At 42.2% G+C, this 19,328-nt stretch overlaps 1 protein-coding gene across 5 annotated transcripts in view; it reads right to left on the bottom strand.

Moving 5' to 3' along the window:
• The window catches only part of RFC1 (replication factor C subunit 1), a 31,464-nt gene that overhangs the window by 3,214 nt on the left and 8,922 nt on the right, over nt 1–19,328 (bottom strand). For 4 of the 5 annotated variants that reach the window (XM_072125556.1, XM_072125562.1, XM_072125548.1 and 1 more), the window contains exons 5-22: nt 15,877–16,100; nt 15,718–15,795; nt 13,236–13,310; nt 11,775–11,850; nt 8,671–8,945; nt 7,795–7,899; nt 6,417–6,596; nt 6,027–6,131; nt 4,211–4,568; nt 3,367–3,476; nt 3,091–3,205; nt 2,920–3,008; nt 2,097–2,234; nt 1,900–1,995; nt 1,716–1,814; nt 1,150–1,304; nt 941–1,058; nt 307–452 (exon numbers count right to left, since the gene is read on the bottom strand). In XM_072125556.1, the coding sequence (XP_071981657.1) occupies nt 307–452; nt 941–1,058; nt 1,150–1,304; nt 1,716–1,814; nt 1,900–1,995; nt 2,097–2,234; nt 2,920–3,008; nt 3,091–3,205; nt 3,367–3,476; nt 4,211–4,568; nt 6,027–6,131; nt 6,417–6,596; nt 7,795–7,899; nt 8,671–8,945; nt 11,775–11,850; nt 13,236–13,310; nt 15,718–15,795; nt 15,877–16,100 (2,542 nt within the window). The remainder of the gene's footprint in view (nt 1–306; nt 453–940; nt 1,059–1,149; nt 1,305–1,715; nt 1,815–1,899; nt 1,996–2,096; nt 2,235–2,919; nt 3,009–3,090; nt 3,206–3,366; nt 3,477–4,210; nt 4,569–6,026; nt 6,132–6,416; nt 6,597–7,794; nt 7,900–8,670; nt 8,946–11,774; nt 11,851–13,235; nt 13,311–15,717; nt 15,796–15,876; nt 16,101–19,328) is intronic. The other variant, XM_072125571.1, reaches the window with a different exon arrangement.

Genomic DNA, 19,328 nt, shown 5'->3' with positions numbered 1-19,328 from the left:
ACCCAGTCAATCAACCCACACCACTCCCCTGTATCGGGTTAAAGGGGGTGTGGTGAGCCAACTAGGGGCTGGGGTTAACAAAGCCATTGGCTCACTGACAGGAGCCGGCTCCCACTGTTGACGAACAAGAGACGGCTCGTTTGCGAACACCACATCACTACTGCAGAGGGCGTCGTAGTGAGAACAAGGAAAGGCTAAATCTCTCAAAGAAGGGGAAGGCATATACATGCAGAGACACGTCTAATATGACAGATTGATTGAGAAGTGGCCAACCCCTTTAAGGATAACTTGCGGCAGAGCTATTACCTGAGAGATGTGTGCATGGCAAGCTCCTGGGTGATGCGGTCGTGTTTCCCCGTGGATGAGTATTTTCCCAGCCAGCTAGGAAAGCTTGGAAACTGAGACATGTACCCCCTCATCAGCTCCCCGGGAATGACACTGGCATAAATCGCCTAATCAGAAAATCACACAATTATTCAAGAAGATCTGCAAAAAGGCGTCTTATAAAATAAAAGCACAGAATGCTAAAAAGATGTAGTGAACAAGAGTTGCAAATTAAAAGTGGAGTTGAAAGTTAAAACTGGAGATCCCCCCCCTCCGAGCAGCAGAAACCTCCCCTGTAACAGACTGCAGCATAAGAGGGGTTAACACCTGCAATCTGAGTCATCCACGATCGCAGGCGATACAGCGGTCACCCACTGCTGCTGGTACTGACTCCACTTGTGAGTTGGACGTTATAGTACTGCAAGTCACTGCCTCCCGTGCAGTACTATTACTTTGTGCATCAGGAAGGGGTTAAAGAGAACCTATCACCAGGTATTAACCCCACTAAATTACTAGTCCCATCAGGTAGAGTATGAAATGTCCTTCCTAGAAATTCCCTGTTAGGCAAAATCTCACCCATTTACCTATGAATTTTTTTTTGTAACCGTGGCGTTACCTGTACAGGTAAAAGGCTCCAGAACTGATTACTGCGAATGACCCGGTCTACGAGATCCCCGTCACATATACTGTCCGCTGTCTTACTCAGGAGCAGTAAGTGCTTCTTCACATTTCCCCTACAATCGAGAAAAATGGAAACAAATGCCACTTTTTGGACAATGAAGTATATGCTGGAGACTCCGTAACAATCAGATTCCAGGTTCTTACCCCGCTGCCGCAGGTTTGACGTGAACATAATTTTCCTGAACAAACAGAGGTGAAATGGAGTAGTCATGGAAGAAGAGGTCGGACTTGTCTATCAGGGACATGTGAGCAGTCTCTTCACCGGCAGCGAACACCTTGCGTACAACATCGAAAGGACCCTGGAACAAACATCAGTATCCATGGATAAGGGACATCTGCCATCAGACTGCCCTAACTTACCGTATATAATAGAGTATAAGCAGAGACCCCCAATTTTACCACTGAAAACTTGTAAAACCTATTGACTCGAGTATAAGCCGAGGGTGTAGTATACAGCCAGCCGATGCCGAGACCCCCATAGATGGCAAAAACGAGGAGTCCGGAGCTGACGGAAAACGCTGAGCGCATTTTCTGTGGATAGGGCCCACGTAAAATCCCTTTAACAGAATATTGCACAGAAACAGGCAGCAGGGGGCGCACTGCCAGCACTGATCACACCATACTGGTACCATAAAAGAAACTAACACATTTATAAATCAAACATCCTCCATCCTCTGACAACCGCATAAAAGCGATAAAAGGCGACCCACCATCTTAATGTCCTTTTTGGCGTTGTTTGCATTGCTCTTCGCTTCATCATAAGTCAAGGCCTTGTTGCTTGCACACCACATGCTGAGATTGTGTAGTACCTGAGACAAAAGAGAATACACATTAGAACAAGAAGCCTCTACAAAGGAAAAAAAACCCTAAAATCTCATTAACAGCGAGTCTCACCTGCCGAATATCTTGGTTTGCCCCAAGAATTATTTCGTTCATAGCAGGTGGAGGAATCTTTAAACCCTCCTTAAATGCCACAGACATCATGGCCCCCTGGGAGAGAAATGTATTTTACTTTAGGTTGAAGAACACCATGAAGAAGTTATAAAGCCCATTAAGATAAATCGCAAGACTGTGATGACAAGTGATCTGACCTTAATCTGTTCCGCTCTTGGCCTTTGGAAACGGAGGTCAAAACAGTAGTTTGCTAGCGATCGGATTTTGGGATGATTGCGGTCATTGCACATGCAGATGATGGGGATCTTCGAGCCTTTGATCAGAGCAATCAGCTCCTGAAATAGAACAAACAAAACATCAACAGACTTAAAAGGGTAAAAATTGTTCACCCATCAATGAAAACGGGCAGTGTGAACAGGTGGGCACTTCCAGAACGCCAATGCTCCCTATCATGTAACTGCTGTAGGTGCAGCATGTGCTTTATATAGGCAGCGGTGATGGCATAGATTATATTCTGCAGTGGAATAGGGATAGCCAAATCTGCATCATAGTTCGAAGAACCTTGATTTCTATTAAAGGCAGAAGGATGATACAGATGTTAGAGCCAGAAAGTAAATGTTGAAATGTTCCTCTGTTATTCTAGAAATGGATGAATATATGGACAGCTGGGCTTTACCAGTTTGAGATGTGTCTCTGCCCAATATGATGTTGTCCTATCAGTGCAGATAGTACCAGGCTGACATTTGACAATTGTAACAGCTATTTGTCAATGCATTCATAAACAAAAGGGACAGTGTAATGCAGAATTGTAAGATTCTCCAGAATCGTCAGTTTCTGGGGAACAGAGTTAATGTTTGTCAGGAGAGGTCACAAGTTGCTCTTTAACCCAAAGCATCCAATATGTTATCAGTCGGAAAATGTCACTACTTATTTTATTTAACTTTTTTACACCCATCAATGTAAATGCAGCTGCACTTCCTGGATTACTATTAGAGGCAATGATGTGCGGTAACGGCGTACCTGTACTCCTCCCCGATCTTCATTCCCGGCCATCCCATCTACTTCATCCATGATCAGAACGTGTTTAGAGTTTACAAACTTGCTGGTCCCTATTTAACATAAAACAAGTAAAATGGAGTCATCCTGCGACAATAACACATCACATAATCCGGCAATATGGAAAACTCGTACCAGAGTAAAACCCTTTGATGCTGGTGTTATTCAAAGACTCTGCTACCACTTCCTTCATGCTGTTTTTGCTGCGAGCGTCGCTGGCATTTAACTCCACGTAACTGTAGCCAAGTTCCTAATAAATGAAGACATCACATGGTTAGAGATCATGCATCTCATTATCACTTAGTACGGTGTTACAAGTACAGGAATTCTGTGTAAGATTGTAAGAGCAATATTATGTGCGTTTCAAGAATTTTAAAGAAATAAAACCATGACAAAAAATTACAACTCTACCTCGCACACCAACACCGCCGTTGTGGTTTTACCGACACCAGGTGGTCCGGAGAGCAGTGCAGCTTTGAAGGATGACCCATCGTCCTTGGCCCCAAATTTGTTATATTTTACTGAAATGAAAATGAGAGTGATGTTTAGCTGTAGAGGCTATAGATTTGCTTAACATAACAGCATGGTAAGACTAAAGGTGACGACTACCATAGTGATGGGTGACAGAATAAAGCTAAATGACCAGTCGTCAAATTTCAAAGTTAGATTTAGAGGGTTTGTCTGTCCTGCTCCATCCGATTGTCAAGGTCAGGCATCCATCCGGCGTACATTTGCAAAATGTATTCATGTAATAGATTAACCATGCATAATAACTTCACCTCTTAAGGAATATTAATGGCCAGGGATTTGCTTCCACTTGACACCAGAAAGCAATACCTTGAGCTCATCAGTGTCATCCAGTACCAAAAAATGTCAAGCACCAAGTAAGTTTTACCTGAGAACCAAGTTTTACTTAGGTTAATGGTCTGGTACCACATTACATGGACCTTACACCACTGCATGTGTTGCTGTAATAATAATAATGTCCTGCACAGATTTCTCAGCCCTCCATTTAGCCCTTGTTATATATGTGCAGTATGAGACGGGTCACATACACCCAAGCCATGTCCTCTATACACATAGCACAGCACTGCTGCGGTCAGTCAGTGACATGTACTGAGTGTACAGGTTACTGTGGAGACCTGTCCCATTATATGATATCAACTCTGGGACATAAGAGGCAGGAGAGTTACTTTTTCATATTAACACAAATCTGTGGACAACCCCTTTAAAGACAATACAGGACTCCCCTTACCGGCAGGTTTCTTCTCATCAGACGAGTGATTCTTGAACCAGTCTCGTAGCCAGCGGATGAGTTTGTTGGCACAGCTCTGTTCCCCCTGCTGTCCTATGATGGCCTTCACAGAGGTCGGCTTGTATTTATCCACCCAGAGTAAGCTTTCCGTCTTGCCGCTGGCTGGAGCCAAGTCCAGGGATTTCCCAGAGCTCGGCTTCTCTTCCCGCTTTACAGTCTTCTTCCAGTCGTCTTCCTCGACCGCTGGTTTCTTTGCTCTGGGTGACTGCCTCTTCTCTGGAGTAAGTTTCCTCTTTACTGGGCTGGGCTTTTTGGCTACCTTCTCTGGGGTCTTTTCAGCTTTAGCTTGAGTTTTCATCTAAATAGCAGCAAAATACAAATGAAATAAAAAGAAATCGGATCATTACAGGGTTACACAAGAACACCATGATGTCTGAAGTGAAGATTAATAAAACCTCTGTTCATGTGGTGTATTTCAGCATATTGACACCATAGAGATGACGGCTGCCCTCCTGTACAAGCCATAAATGAATCTCCTTCAGAGACAAGTCCCCCGCCATTTTTTTTTTTAAATCAAACTTATTTTTATTGATTTTACAGAATAAACAATTACATACAATAACTTTGCATTACAATCAGTTATGTAGACTTCACAGAGCAACATGTGTAAAATCGGCCAAGCATGGCCTATATTGTCCCACAAATCTGAAGTACAACAGACCTAAAAATATCTTCCAAAGCATGGATCATTAAACTAGCAAAATGCAATAAACAAAATATCCAGCCCACCCCCCGCCTCCAACCCTCCAGAGTCAGCTCCCAAGTGTAGGGCATATGCGCCCAAAAATGGTACTCCTCCTTATCTTACCATATCAACAAGTTATCTAACTTGTCTAAGAGGCTACAGAGAGGTGGTATTGCATACTCGTCCTTATTTGTAATAGCCGTTGCGATGGCAGACCTGATGTATACATCCATTTCCCCAAAAATTTTTTCGAATTTAGCTTTGGAATTTATTTTCAAATAAGGGCCATATTCCAGGATGAGCACGTTATTAACCCTACTTATATATTCCCTCACAGATGGGGGTCGTGGCCTAATCCAGTGTGCAGCTATGAGTTTTCTCCCCTGCAGTTAAAATGTACTTTAAATTGACTTTTCTGAATCGGATAGAATGTATGTTTATACATGAAGAATTCTAGGACATTTTCACCGGTTGTATCTCTTTAAGCTCCATGGTTGGAGAGTAGCTGCTATGATGTCTCCCATACTTCACATACAGAGTGAAGAGGAGATCCTCCTATTTCTATTAAAAATACAAAGAAGTATCAAAGACCTTAAAGAACAGTAATAAGCATTGCTACTGTCACCCCTACACGTGAATAAGAACGTAATATTATAACGTTAAGCAGCAGCAGACATTGTGTCCGCATCACTCATCCTCCCGCTGCCCTCTACAAAGGGGTAACTGTAACCTGATCCCTCAGAGAAGCCGAAAATATACGTCTCCTCTGTTAACAGATTTAGGCCCCCTGCACAAGAACATGGCGATTGATCACGTGCAATCTGTGGTTACGCGGCACACAGTAACATGTATTTGTATCTGCTCAAGCACAGCTGTGGGTTCAATGGCCCCCGTGAAGAAGCCACTGCCCATGTTGGAAACTCGGGGAGTCTTATCTATGGTCACACTATCTATGTACAGGTGAGGCTTACACAGCGAATGGTGATTGATGTGGCCATTTGACACACATCTACCATTTACCTTCTCAGCATTTCTGTTGTAGTAAAATACTCGGTAATCTCCTTCACTTACCTCGGCTTCTGCCGCTATAACATACTTTGATTTCTTTCCAGGTAAGGAGCGAATTAAATCAAACAGACCATCCTCATCAATGATCTTCGTTCTAAAACTTTCTGCCTGTATGAAGATATCAGATAAGCAGAATCCAAAACACATAAATGTGTAGAATGTGGAGCAATATAAATGACACAATTGTAACTATTACATATAATAAAAAGGTGGAAGAAGTTGATGAAGTTGAGCATTTCCATGCAGCAACCAAACAGGGTGCACACAGTCTAGGACGGCAAAGTACAGTGATAATGGAAACACTTGGCTAATGTATGGAGAATGTTCTTAGCAGTGCTGGTCACCTTATAGTATTTTATAGTTACTTTATAGTAGAATATCTCTGTACATTACCTTCTCACGCTTGGACTCCCCGCCATCACGACCCAAGATGAGGTAATTGGTCTTCTTGCTGACATTTCCAGTAACTTTGCCCCCATAGCGCTCTACTAATGACTTGGCCTCATCTCGCTCTATGGACTCCAGGACCCCAGTGATGACAAACGTCAGCCCCTCCAAGCAGTTATCTGCCCCCTAACACAAAACCAGAAATGTCAGAAATGCATAACAAACACATCACCTCTTCAAAATACTAGACAGCCCGTACTTCACAATAGTAACCAATTACATATTGATCCTGGTAAATACAGTAGAAGATCTTCTATCTGCAGTCTCTCAGTAGGGGATCTCTAATGCATCAATAAACTTTTGTAAGGTCTAGAGAGGGTAATGGAAACAGATATAATCTGTTCCACATCTTAGATACAAGTGTCTTGGTGACTGGAGCACATAAACATGATAAGTGTTTCAAGTTGAAAGTCTATAAAGGGGCTAGAGCAAGTTATCAACTATACACATATACATGAAAACTTGTAGATGTAACCAAGGGGACCACCACTGATCCCCATGTGCACAGAGCAACAGCTAGTGCAGGTACACCGCCACTATATTCATCGTAAAATGGTTTACAGGGGTATTACCATTTCAGCAAATTAATTTTATTGTTTGCTTTATAAAAACTTATACAATTTTTCAATATACTTTCTGTATCAATTCCTCACGGTTTTCTAGATCTCTGCTTGCTGTCCTTCTATAGAAAGCTTCTATGTTTACTTCCAGTGGACAGAAATCAGACCATGGTCACACAGGTGCACGGCTCGTTAGTTTCATACAGAGTAATTGGAGCTGTGTGATATAACGAGCCGTGCTCCTGTGTGACCATGGTCTGATTTCTGTCCACTGGAAGTAAACATAGAAGCTTTCTATAGAAGGACAGCAAGCAGAGATCTAGAAAACCGTGAGGAATTGATACAAAAGTTATAAAGGAAACTTGTATAACTTTTTATAATACAAACAATAACATTAATTTGCTGAAATGGGAAAACCCCATTAAGGCAGATACAACAGATAAGATAGGAGCAAAAACATTCCTGAGAAAACTATGGCATTAGCTTTTGGTATCAGTTACCAGGGGTTTTCCAGGAATTCTGGAAAGGGCCATGGGGGTGGGACTACCAATAGAACAACAAAAACTATGACCACCTCCGACCAGGAGACACTGCATGTGACATAAGAGGAACTGATATCTTATGGTCAGAGGAGGCCACTAATGGGCTAAAGCAGTTCCTGTAAGTGGAAGTACGGCAAGCACCTTTTTTGGCACTGCGTCCATTAGGGGAGCTTCCCAGAATTCCTGTAAAACCCCTTTAAATCGCCAATATCTTGCTCTTACCTGCGGAATCTCCTTGGTACCAAGAGCTTTAGGACCTTCTCTATTCAGGTAATTTCTATAGGAGGTATAATTACCACGCTTCTTCTCAGAGTCTTCAGGACTGGACTGTGGGAAACAGAATATGTATATCTTATAGATTTTTGTAATAAAACTAGAAATATAGGAGTGGCCATTCATACATTCATTGTATTTAGAGCCCAAACAAGATGTGGATCATAGTGAGGGAGCCAGTATAAAGGACTGGTGCTCTTCCTCCCTCATCAATCCACTCCTCGGTTCTGGCTTCCAAAACTGCATAATAAAAAAAAAAATCTGAACCCAAAATAAGTTCTGCATTTAACTCAGCAGGTCCCTAAGCAACGGTACATAGGCCAGAGTAAACATGGCACAGGGTTGACACTATCATTACCAAGATTGATTTTCATCTGATATTAGAAGTGCTGGGACCTGTTCTCACCTGTTTCTAGAAATGTTTACTGACGCTTATAGACACCATAGTGATACTGCCTCATATCTATACTGGGAATCATGCAGCATTTCACCACTTCCATAGAAACAGAATATGTGAAAGAGACAGAAAACTTGAGTAACCAAAATATTCAAGGTGGGTCTGAGGGGTACAGTTTCCCCTTTTGGAGGGAGTCAAGTTGCGTCTTAGATCTTCAAGTACCATGCAATGCTCCGTTTAGTATAACATGCAAATTAGCTCAATGTCAACATCCAACCGTTCAAAACAGGCTTTTACATAGTATGACATTGATTTATGGGCAGCTATCTAGCTCTTTTGAAAGAAGAACCACTATACATGGTTTTGTATACATAACATTTCAGCATTTTAGTTTTCACAATGAAAACAATTAAAAGTACAATTCCTACCTCTGATTTTGAAGATGATTTTGCAGGTGTGACCATTTCCTTCTTAGGAGATATGACCTTGGTTTTCGTAGCTGGACTAGATATGGCCACCTCTCTTTGCTGAGCCTCCTCCTTCTTCTTCATTAGGGCTAACTTAGAGCTGCTCTTGGCTGGAGATTTCTCTTTGGATGAAGATGAACCTTCAGAGTGCGTGCGCGAAGGCTTTTTGGTTTCCTCTTTGAGATCCTTTTCCTTCTTGATTGTTGTGGATAGATCTGTCTGGCTGAGTGTCCTAACTAAAAAATAAAAAAAGAAGTGGGGAGACAATTAGGTATTTGGGTGCCAGCAACAAAAACAAAAATCCCCATCAATCTCTTTAAGAATGAGACTCTGGCGTTCTTGTTATCCAATTTTCAGCGATTCAGAGTAATTTCTAGGCCCTGTAACTCCCAACCAACCCATTTATTCTAAGAATTGCCTTGTGTCAGTATATAATAAAGTGGATGGGAGCAGCGAGTTACAGCACCCAAGAGCTCAGAGAGGACTGTATATTACCAGACAGAGACTACAGAGGAGAAGCTACCAGAAACGACAGAAGCAGTCTACACACTCTACTACTGATTCATGCTTAGTTTGACACTTTAAAGAGAACCTGTCACCAGGTTTTACCCCACTAAACTCCCAGCCGTCATGTAGGGTATGAAGAATTCCCTCTAATGTAAAATCTCAGCCGTTTACAAAGAAAAAAAACCTCCCCAAAGTCAGGCAAATATTAATCTTCTCACTTCAATTTCACATAAGATGTAGATGTAGTTTGTTGCAGGGATAGGGTCACTTCAGACGCCCCTATTTTTGTGTCTATAGTAACTAGAAACATACTGCCTGTGTCATATTAAAGATAAAGATCTTATCTCTGTGAGCTACAGAACCAGAGGCAAATAAATACATATTTGGAGAGGCACGCTGCAGATAAAAATCCAAATCTCACCTATTTTGTAACTGCCTGTATGTCCAGTTTTGTAGCTCACAGAACCACAAGGTACTACAGAACAGAAGATGGGGGATTCCGAAGCAGCACTCGCCCTGCAACAACTAAACTGGACTCATCACACTGAAAATGATGTGTGAAGAGTCATATTTGCCTGACTTTGCATGAGATTTCACATAAATGAGGGGAAAAAAAAAGTTTTATAGCCTACTTGGCAATACAAACGTGCAAGCCTTCAGGGCAGTAATGGTTGGATCCCAAGTTTTCAAAGTATTATAGAAGTAATGTCCTCCATTTTTCTGTATAAAGTAAGTGAAGGTGAAATTTCCATCCAATCTCATACCAGAATGATTACTCTTCTAAGCTATATGGCACTCATAGGGGAAGATTTATCATCAGGCAGGATTTTGAGCAGTTGTCTAGGTGTTAGACTGGCAGGTTTCCAACAGTTGGATTTACAGTCCGGTGTATGTGCAGTGTTACATGCCTTCTGATGTGAGTATCAGCTGTGTGCGCTCTATGCGAATAGATTTAACATCTGCTCAGATAGCAAAAACGTCAAAATTGAGCAAAAACTTCCCCCTGTAATAGCAATGGACCCACATGCACCACCTCCTACTTGATGTAGTTTTGCGATTAAATTTGTGCTCTTTTGAAAGTTCTCAGTTCATAAATGTGGTGTTACACAGTGTTGCACACTCTATGGTCTATTTTTTCCACCATTGCATGACTTTAGTGTTTTGCTTTTTTTCTCGCTAAAAAAAAAACGTGAAAATGATATTTGCGCAAAAAATTGCGACAATTACACCCCAAGAAGCTACATAGGACTAATGATAAATCTCCCCCAGTATGTGTAAGTAGTCCTGAGGAGTGAATAGCAGAAAGCAGAAGTCAAGTAAATCATAAACCATAATACAGTAGAGATGAGGCACCAAGGCTAAAAGGTGGCACTGCCCGGGCTGATAATTACCCCAGAGCTACACGCTTCTATGAGTAACATTGTAAATGGGTAACTACATTTGTAAACGTGCCACCCTTCCTGAATTACTGTACAAGAAAGGATTCCTTATGCCTACAGAATAAACAGCGGTACACCCAGGAGTTGTTACAGCCCAAGGCTACATTCACACTACAGTATGGGGGACGTATATACGGCCGACGTATATACGGCCGACGTATATACGGCCGATATACGTCCCCCATACACTCCTATGGGCTCACGGCCCTGTACGGGAGCGGTACGGTGCAGCACACGTGCGGCACCGTACCGCTCCGTAGCCCGGGGAAAGATAGGACATGTCCTATCTTTCCCCGTATTACGGCGCCGTGCGCCATTAGTTTCTATGGAGAGGGGCGGGGGTGAGTTGCGCTCAACTCCTCCTCCTCTCCCCGCGCTGCCGTGTGCCCGCCGTGCTACGGTGCGGCGGGCTCACGGCAGTGTGAATTTAGCCTAAGGCCGCACTCAAATGACCGTACTTGTGGCCGTATATACGTTCCCCATAGAAAGCAATGGCGGCACAGAGCGGCACCATACCGCTCCATACAAGGGGAAAAGATGGGAGAGGGGAAGGGTCACCTCTCCTCTCTATGGCAGCAGACATATGCCCGCCCGGCTACGGCTACAGTGTGAAAGTAGCCTAACCATGGATTATATTTAAGCAAATTAAGAAATCTGACCATTGTGTATTGGCAAGGCCATAACAACGATAGGGCTATATCAAAAAGCGACTGAGTATGGCTGGGACACTGCAGTAACAAGAAATTCACCAGGCCTGGATATGTAGTCACTGTCATATAACTTGTAGACTGTAAGCTCCTGTGAGCAGGGCCCTCACTCCTATTGTTCCATATGACTGTTTGTACTCTGTAATGTAATATTATATTTGTATATGTCCTCTATGATTTGTAAAAGTGAAATAAAGATTATTATATTACTATTAACAATGCACTTTTCACCACTGTTGTTATACTGAAAGTGCGATCTTTTGTTGCACAAAAAAAAAAAAAAAAAAAAGGGTCGCAACTAACATCACAGTCTTCTTCTAACTAGATCTTTTTTCACTTTTTTCCATGTTTCGCGTTCCACATTTGTAGGATCCTATAATTTTCCATGCAGTTGTTCATTCACATTTGATACCTGAATGTTTTTCCGCCTTTGCCGGGCTCTTCTTGGATTCAGGAGAGGTCTGCTTCTTTTCACCTTTTCTCTGGATCTAAATACATTAGGATAATTAACCACAGGATTAGTGAAGCAGATGTCAGATCAACTAATGCGGAAAATGTAATAGCACTAACTATTTACAACCATTTCATTTACGTTTCCAGTTCATTCTAACAACTTTGGTGGCTTCGGATTCATTTTGGGAGAGTACCTCAGACCCTAGACCCCCTTAATTGTAAGGATTTGATCGATTGCTTTTTACAGTATCGACTCTAGATAGTTCTACAAAGTTTGCCAAATGTTAAATAAATCTTTATCTTGGTGGTCAGCTTCTTGTACTTCCAGCCCTTTTACTAAAATTAGTCAAGTACTTGCTATTTATAAGAATGCTCTTAGCACTCTGTATTATTCAGCCACAAAACTGACAGTGCATGAAGAAGCTGTGGAAAAACTCAATGAGAGGACCAAGAGCACAGCAGCGCCACTCACAAGTGGTCTTGGAGAAGCTATATTCCTGGAATATAAATTTACTTCTACCGTTTGATAGTACAAGCAATATACAAAAAGCTTTGTTTGCTGACACATTCCCTTTAAGTTACAGAATTCCCTTATTCTAAACCTGGTCATTTAAAGTAATGCATGGTGACATGCAAAGGATAATTAGAAGCCAAGAGTTATTTCAGGGGACAGATAAGGCTGTATTCAAACAAGTGTTCAAGCTTTTTATCTATTGACGGAAGTATGCCAATTTTCAGAGCCTCAAAGAACTCCACCACACCTGCTGTTCATGTAGATTACGTTCATTAGTCTTACAGGAAATCTATACCATCATGATAAACCAGGGACATTACTCGTAGATCCAGGCACCAGGACTGTGGTAATCTTCTTATATTTGTTATCCATGGCCTCCTTCCTTCTAAAATCAACTTTGATAATTATGCTAATGGGCCAGCAGTGCTCTATGAACTCTTACCAGAGCCCATTCCAGCAGTAGCTTCACAGGCTGTTACACTGTGCAGGAGTACTAACCCTCCTCCCCACTGTGTGAGATTACAGCATGCATAATGGATTTTACAAAGTTTATTTTAGAAGGAAGGTGGCCATGGATAACTAATATATAAAGATTATCAGTGTCATGGTGCCTGTATCTATGAGTAAGTGCTTCTGGTTTATCATGATGGATTTTGATGGTAGATTTCCTTTAAATTCTTCAGCTGACATACAAATTTGCTTTAGTCAAATATGCTGGGACAGAGGTGTAAGAGGCCATAGGATCAGTAGCAGCCAGTCAGTCACAAAACCTGCTGTGGCCAATTATTGTCAGGCCCCTGTGACTTGTAACGTGTGAAATCACTGGGGCCAACACAGGGAGATATGAACAGGAAAAATCCAACCTGATAAAGGTTCCTACATATGCTGAAAAATGTAGCGAGATACCTTATCTTTAGGTACATCATCTATCATCGCCAGTGTTTTAGCAAATTCTTCATCTTCGTGGAGCTGTCTTTCCAACTGTGAAGAAGAAAATTTAAATAAAGTTTTATCTTCTTTATAGAAGACATTTTATCATTTGCACAAACATGTACTACAAGGGAATATCTCTTATAAGTGTTGAAGATGTGAGATTTTAAAGATGAAGTATTATACTACATAAATTGGCCTTAAAGATCCCAACAAATGATAACTACGGTCATAAATGTGCAGATAAATGCTCCCTCGGTTCCACCAAATGATTCATAAATGCAATTATGTTGTTAACGGTTGTCACGTTGGATCAAAGTCAGCCCAGTTATTTACTGCCGGAGGGAAGACAGGATTGCGGCGCTAACAAATCTATATAAGAGGGATGCCCCCACCATGACCCATCCTGCCGGCCATCACCATCGGTAGTCAGGACTCAAAGTCCCTACTAGATGTAAACGTGTTAGTGCTTTTATACAGACCTGGGTCACCTCCAGGTTATTAAGAAAATGTGATAAATCTCCGCCAAGACTAAGGTTTGCTTTGTAATCCGTAATAAACTAGATAAGATGCAGTTTGCAGTAGGTATAATACAACATACGTAAAAAGTTACGGCTGAGCTCCACCCATTTAGAGGGGATCGGTGCACAAGTAAATGGCTAATGAAACTGCACCCTGGACTGAATGATCTTAGGCGCAGTTCACACTTGCACCCGGTTTTTCCTTTTCTATGCTTTACGTAAGAGGAACGAACATAAAAAAACAAACAGGATGTGAACACAGGATAGCTGCACTATTTTTTACCACTATTTTACAATGGAGTAAGTAATGGATCTTAGCCTTAAAATGTTCATTCTGTTTTCTACTATGTTTTTCTACATGTAATCTATTATTACTCCGATAGTATTTACCTGTAACGTTTACACATCTGATTATTCTATGCTAAGGAATATGAACATTTGCAATACTTGTCCACTAGTATGTCAGGAATGATTGCCTCCATTATGACCAATATTTACATAACTGATGCAAATGAGGATATCCTCCGGCGGGAAAAAAAACCCACACAGTTCTTCACTTCATTATAATGGGAGGTATCATCTAAAGCTCATAGTCCCCAAATTCTCCACCGGCCATGTAATGCTCTGGATGCCTACTACCGTATTTGTCGGCCTATAAGGCGCACCGGACTATAAGGCGCACCTCTAATAAATGCCTGCTAAGACATCTAGGTTCATATATAACAGTGATGGCGAACCTTTTAGCGGCCGAGTGCCCAAACTGCAGCCAAAAACCCCCCTTATTTATCGTGAGGTGCTAACTAAAAATTAAAGCAGTAACTCATTGCTCCATGTTCAACAACTTTCATATTGGTCTCCTGAAGACAGCAACATAGTAGAAAGATGGAAGATTTTCATAATTTTAGCTTCTTTCTAGTGTCCCTCTGTACAGAGAGAATTGTGGGGCCAGCCGAAGGTCCTCCAAAGATAATTCGGCCCTGTCTACTCATTCTACAGTCCAAAGTAGGGAAATAAGTATCAAAATATGACTGAAAGCAGCATCTTTTAAGTTGCTTGGAACTGCAGGAAGATTCTTTGAGTCCTGTCTGGTGTGCTGGGGCGATGGCCCGGGTGCCCACAGAAAGGCCTCTGAGTGCCGCCTCTGGCACCAGTGCCATAGGTTCGCCACCACTGATATATAAGGCGCACTGGAGTATAAGGCGCAGGATCAAATGCAGTACCTAAAAATGACCAGCAGGTGGCAGACCTGCGTACAGTTCAAGCCAGCTACACTTCCCGGGAAACTTGTCTTCAGCGTGTCAGAGAGCTCCGATCTCAGAGATATGGGCTGCTGGGGGTTAATGCAGGGTGATGCAGCAGGGGTTAAGCGGTCTCCCTCTGCCCCTTCTCCTTCCCTCCTCAGCCAGGGTGTTATTCCTGTGGGGTTCCCTGTGGCTCCTTCTCTTTCCCCTGTTACAGGGCTGTCAGGTATGGGGGATTGTTTACTGATGATGATGATTGCCTCGTGGTCGGCACAATGGCAGCTCCGGTCTCTCCGTGCTAGGGGAGGGCAGGATGGGCACAATGTTAGTTGTGGTGCCAGGGCACTTCAGGAGCTAGGGACCCTGTATACTGTGTGGGAAGGTGCAGGAAATTTCTGGGGATGGAGCTATTAAACACTGGTAAATGTACAGTACATCTTGTCTGTAGTACATTTCTGTATAAGTTCATATATAAGGCGCACCGGCCTATAAGGCGCGCTTTTGATTTCTGAAAAAATTAAAAGATTTTTGGTGCGCCTTATAGGCCGAAAAATACGGTAAAGAGGCATTGGGCTTCCTCATGCACCAGGGTGTAGCTGGATTATCAGCGCTCAGAGAGTAAAAATATGTTCTGCTCATTGGATGAATCCAATATTTCCAGCAATCATTTCCTATGTAAACAATGATCCCACTCACTTCCTCATCCTCCGCAAGTTGTAGTTCCCGAGCAATAGCTTCATCATCCATCAGAGAGTCATCTGTGCTCCCACGAGGCTGCGGAGGGAAAACAAAACGTGAAATAACTACTAAAATCAGCCAATTTCAACCCAGTAACAAGAGAAGCGTCCAACATACCTCTTCTTTCTTGGTTTCCACCAGCTTCTTATTAGATCGCTTAACATTCCCCATTCCAAAGAAATCTTCAACCGACGTAGAGACTTTCTTCTCGGGAGTCTTAACCTTGGCTGGTACATGGGTCTTCTTGGCCGTGATTTTAGAATTTGAGGGAGGGGAAACGACCTTCGTTCCATTTTCTTTAGGCTTATTGGGCTTTCTTAAAGTAGCAAAGTCTTCCTCGTCTGAAAGAAGAAGAGAAAAAGTTGTTAAAAATAACAAAAAACACACTAGACAAGTTTATCCAAGTAGAATATCCAGAGATATATCTATATTGTAGTGTACCTGTTATACAAAGATGATGGAAAATGTGGTGATCTAGGGAGACCTCCCAAAATAATCTTTAATTATTACCTTTGGCTACAAAGATCTGATGTAGCAGAGAAACCAAACAACCAACATTTAATGTTTTTGTTGACCTCCTTACCGAGCAACAATCTTGTAGCCCGAGGGATAAACAGTACTTTTTAATAACATATGAAGCAATATTGTGTACAAGGAAACATCAGCTGCATCTATGGGCAATGATAACTTAATGAATGACGCATCACTGACAGATACATGTAATGCAGTCCCGGGGCTTTCCACTCTGCCCGTAATATTAAATCACTGCGCCGGAGGACTGAGAACCGCAAACGTGGGAGATCAATGTTTTAATATAGGATGCTACAAAAGGCCTAAAGTTCTGCGCTATTGTAGAAGATTATCCAAAATGTGTGAGTAAAGTAAATAGAACATGGAACAAATATTAGCAGTGGATATTATTAAAGAAAAGACGGTGAGATACTGAAGCGCAGAAAGGAACCATGTACTTACATAGTGACTGAAATAATCTCTTCCCTCCTCCCCTCTCCATTGACTTCAGTATAGTATGACAGCACTGCAAGCTGCAGTCAGACTTGAAAACGTGTCAGTTTAGGAAGGGGTGAAGGAGTGGAGCCAGATAAGTAAAGAAAGAAGCATTTCTCTCATAAAATAAAACACATTGGCTTCTACTGTTCACTTATGCACTTATATCACTGATTCAATCTGAAATGTTCCTTTTTTTTTTATTATTGTGGTAAAGAGGCATTGGGCTTCCTCATGCACCAGGGTGTAGCTGGATTATCAGGACTCGGAGAGTAAAAATATGTTCTGCTCATTGGATGAATCAGAAGTCTTCATGCTGTCCTGTCATGTGCTGTGCTGGAGTATTAGCTAGCTAGATACGAGATAGCTCTGGTGTCATTGGTCAGCACCATGCACTTGTGATGAGGTGACAGGAGGCAGGCTCCGCCCCTCCATCTTGCGGATTTTAGTTTTTTTTGAGAGCTGGAAACCCTGGTTGCTATGGGACAAAAGAGGTACTAAATGTGGACCGAGAAGGAAAATACTTTGGAGCAGAATTATGTATTTTTTGGGGGGGTTTTTTGCTCAGAATGAACTTTAAAGCATTTTCGCTACTAAGGATTATGTCAGCGGTTGCCAATCAGCAGTGTCCAAATGAAATACATTCAGAACAATTGTGAATTGCTTTACGTGTAAACATTATTATTATTATTATTATTATTATATTTTTTTTTAAGATAGACGCATTAATAAATGTGGATATCACATCCTCTTACTAAATATATATACAGGCAGTCCCTGACTTACAGATAACCCATAGTTACAGACAGACTGTCTTTAAGCTCTATAGATGCTAGAAATGTACTAAACTTTAATCCTAGACTGCAATGGTCAACATAAGGCTTCTTTCACACTGCCGTGTGAGGGACTGATACCTGGCCACAAATTTGTGGCCAGATATCAGTCCCCCAAAGAAGCCTATGGTTCCCGGCCACCCATGTTTATGGCTGGGTGCCATGCCTTACTATGGTGAGCAGTGAGCATCCCTCTACCTCTCCAGCGTGTGACTGTATTCTCGACCAGGTGAGTACACGGCAGTGTGAAAGAGTTATGAAAGCTGCAATGAAGTTTTATAGTTAATCCTGTTCCCATGACATCCCAAAATTCTGAAAATCCTATTGTCCCAGGAAAGAGAAAAAAATAAAAAAAAATAAAAAACAAACTTGGCCTGGAGATACACTTACCAAATATACCAGTTCTAAATTATATACAAATTCAACTTAAAAGGAAATTTACCATCAAAAACCATTATGATAAACAGGAGCACTAACACCTAGATCAAGGCACCATGACTGTGGTAATCTTCTTATATTTTATCCATGGCCGCCTCCTTTCTAAAATCTTTAAAGTTATGCTAATGAGTCAGAAAGGCTCTAAGGGGGCGATACCAGAGCCCCTCTACGCTGCAGTTTGACAGGCTGTTACACGGTGTACCACTCCCCTCTGCACTTCCACCTTCCTCTGCCTGCATAATCTTACTGCAGCAGAGGAAGTTCCAGTACACATTGGGAGAAGGTTGGGGGGTAGGGCAGTTCTCCTGCACATTGTAACAGTCTGCGAATCTGCAGAATGGAGACGGCACTGGTAATGCCATCAGACAAATTAGCATCATTTTAAAAGGTGATTTTTGAAAGAAGGAGGCCAGGGATAAAAATATAAGAAGATTACCACAGCCTCAGTACGCGGATCTGTGACAAAGGGTTCATTCACATGGGGAGGTTTGCACGGCCGCAAGTTGGCATCTACTCCAGCGAACCGGACGTGTGCCCGCCTGGATAGGGTAGGGCTGGCACACGTTTATCAGATTATAGCCCTAGTCCCTAGTTTATCATGCACGATTTTGATGACAAGTTTTGCAGCTCAAGAAAATCTAACTTGCACATGACAAGAGGTCTGTCTGTACCAGCCAAGAGTATGACGACAACATGAAGCTGTGAGCTGCCCAAAATGTAAAGAAATGAGTCAAGGTAAATTTATAAAGAAAAAACAAAAAGAAACAAACAATTTGGACAGCCAGACCCTTCATCCACATTTCGGTAGAGTAACCTTGAACCAATAACTCAGCAGAATAGATCAATCCCTCCTCTATCAGACAACCTTGACCAGTGCTCAGCTCCTGTTAGCTAATAACCATCGAGATTAACTCTATGAACCACGCGCTGTGGGAACAGTCACCGTCACACAGTAAATGCACACAACCCAACGTGTGCAAGGGGGCCGGGCATGTAGCACACGAGTAATAATGCTACGCGACACACTATCAGCTGGCCTTGGCCTGCAGATTGAAAGGTCTGTAATAATACAGAGTATGGGGTGAGGGCTGCATCATTAATGGCTATGGGACGGTTGGTAAACATTGGGAAGGTTTTTAAACGTTTATTTCACTTTAAAGTAACAGTACTGACTGAGGGCATCCCGAAGATAAGTGGATTCTTGGAGGATTCTACTAGGATGAGGCTATGTGGTCTTCTCCAAGGGTTTATTACACAGAACCCGTAATTATCCTAGTAGTGACTAAGCTGTGC

Source organism: Engystomops pustulosus, chromosome 1 (genome assembly GCF_040894005.1).
Source record: "Engystomops pustulosus chromosome 1, aEngPut4.maternal, whole genome shotgun sequence".
NCBI classification, from domain to species: domain Eukaryota; kingdom Metazoa; phylum Chordata; class Amphibia; order Anura; family Leptodactylidae; genus Engystomops; species Engystomops pustulosus.
Note: the sequence above shows the minus strand (reverse complement) of the source record. Positions and strands in the feature narration are given on the sequence as shown.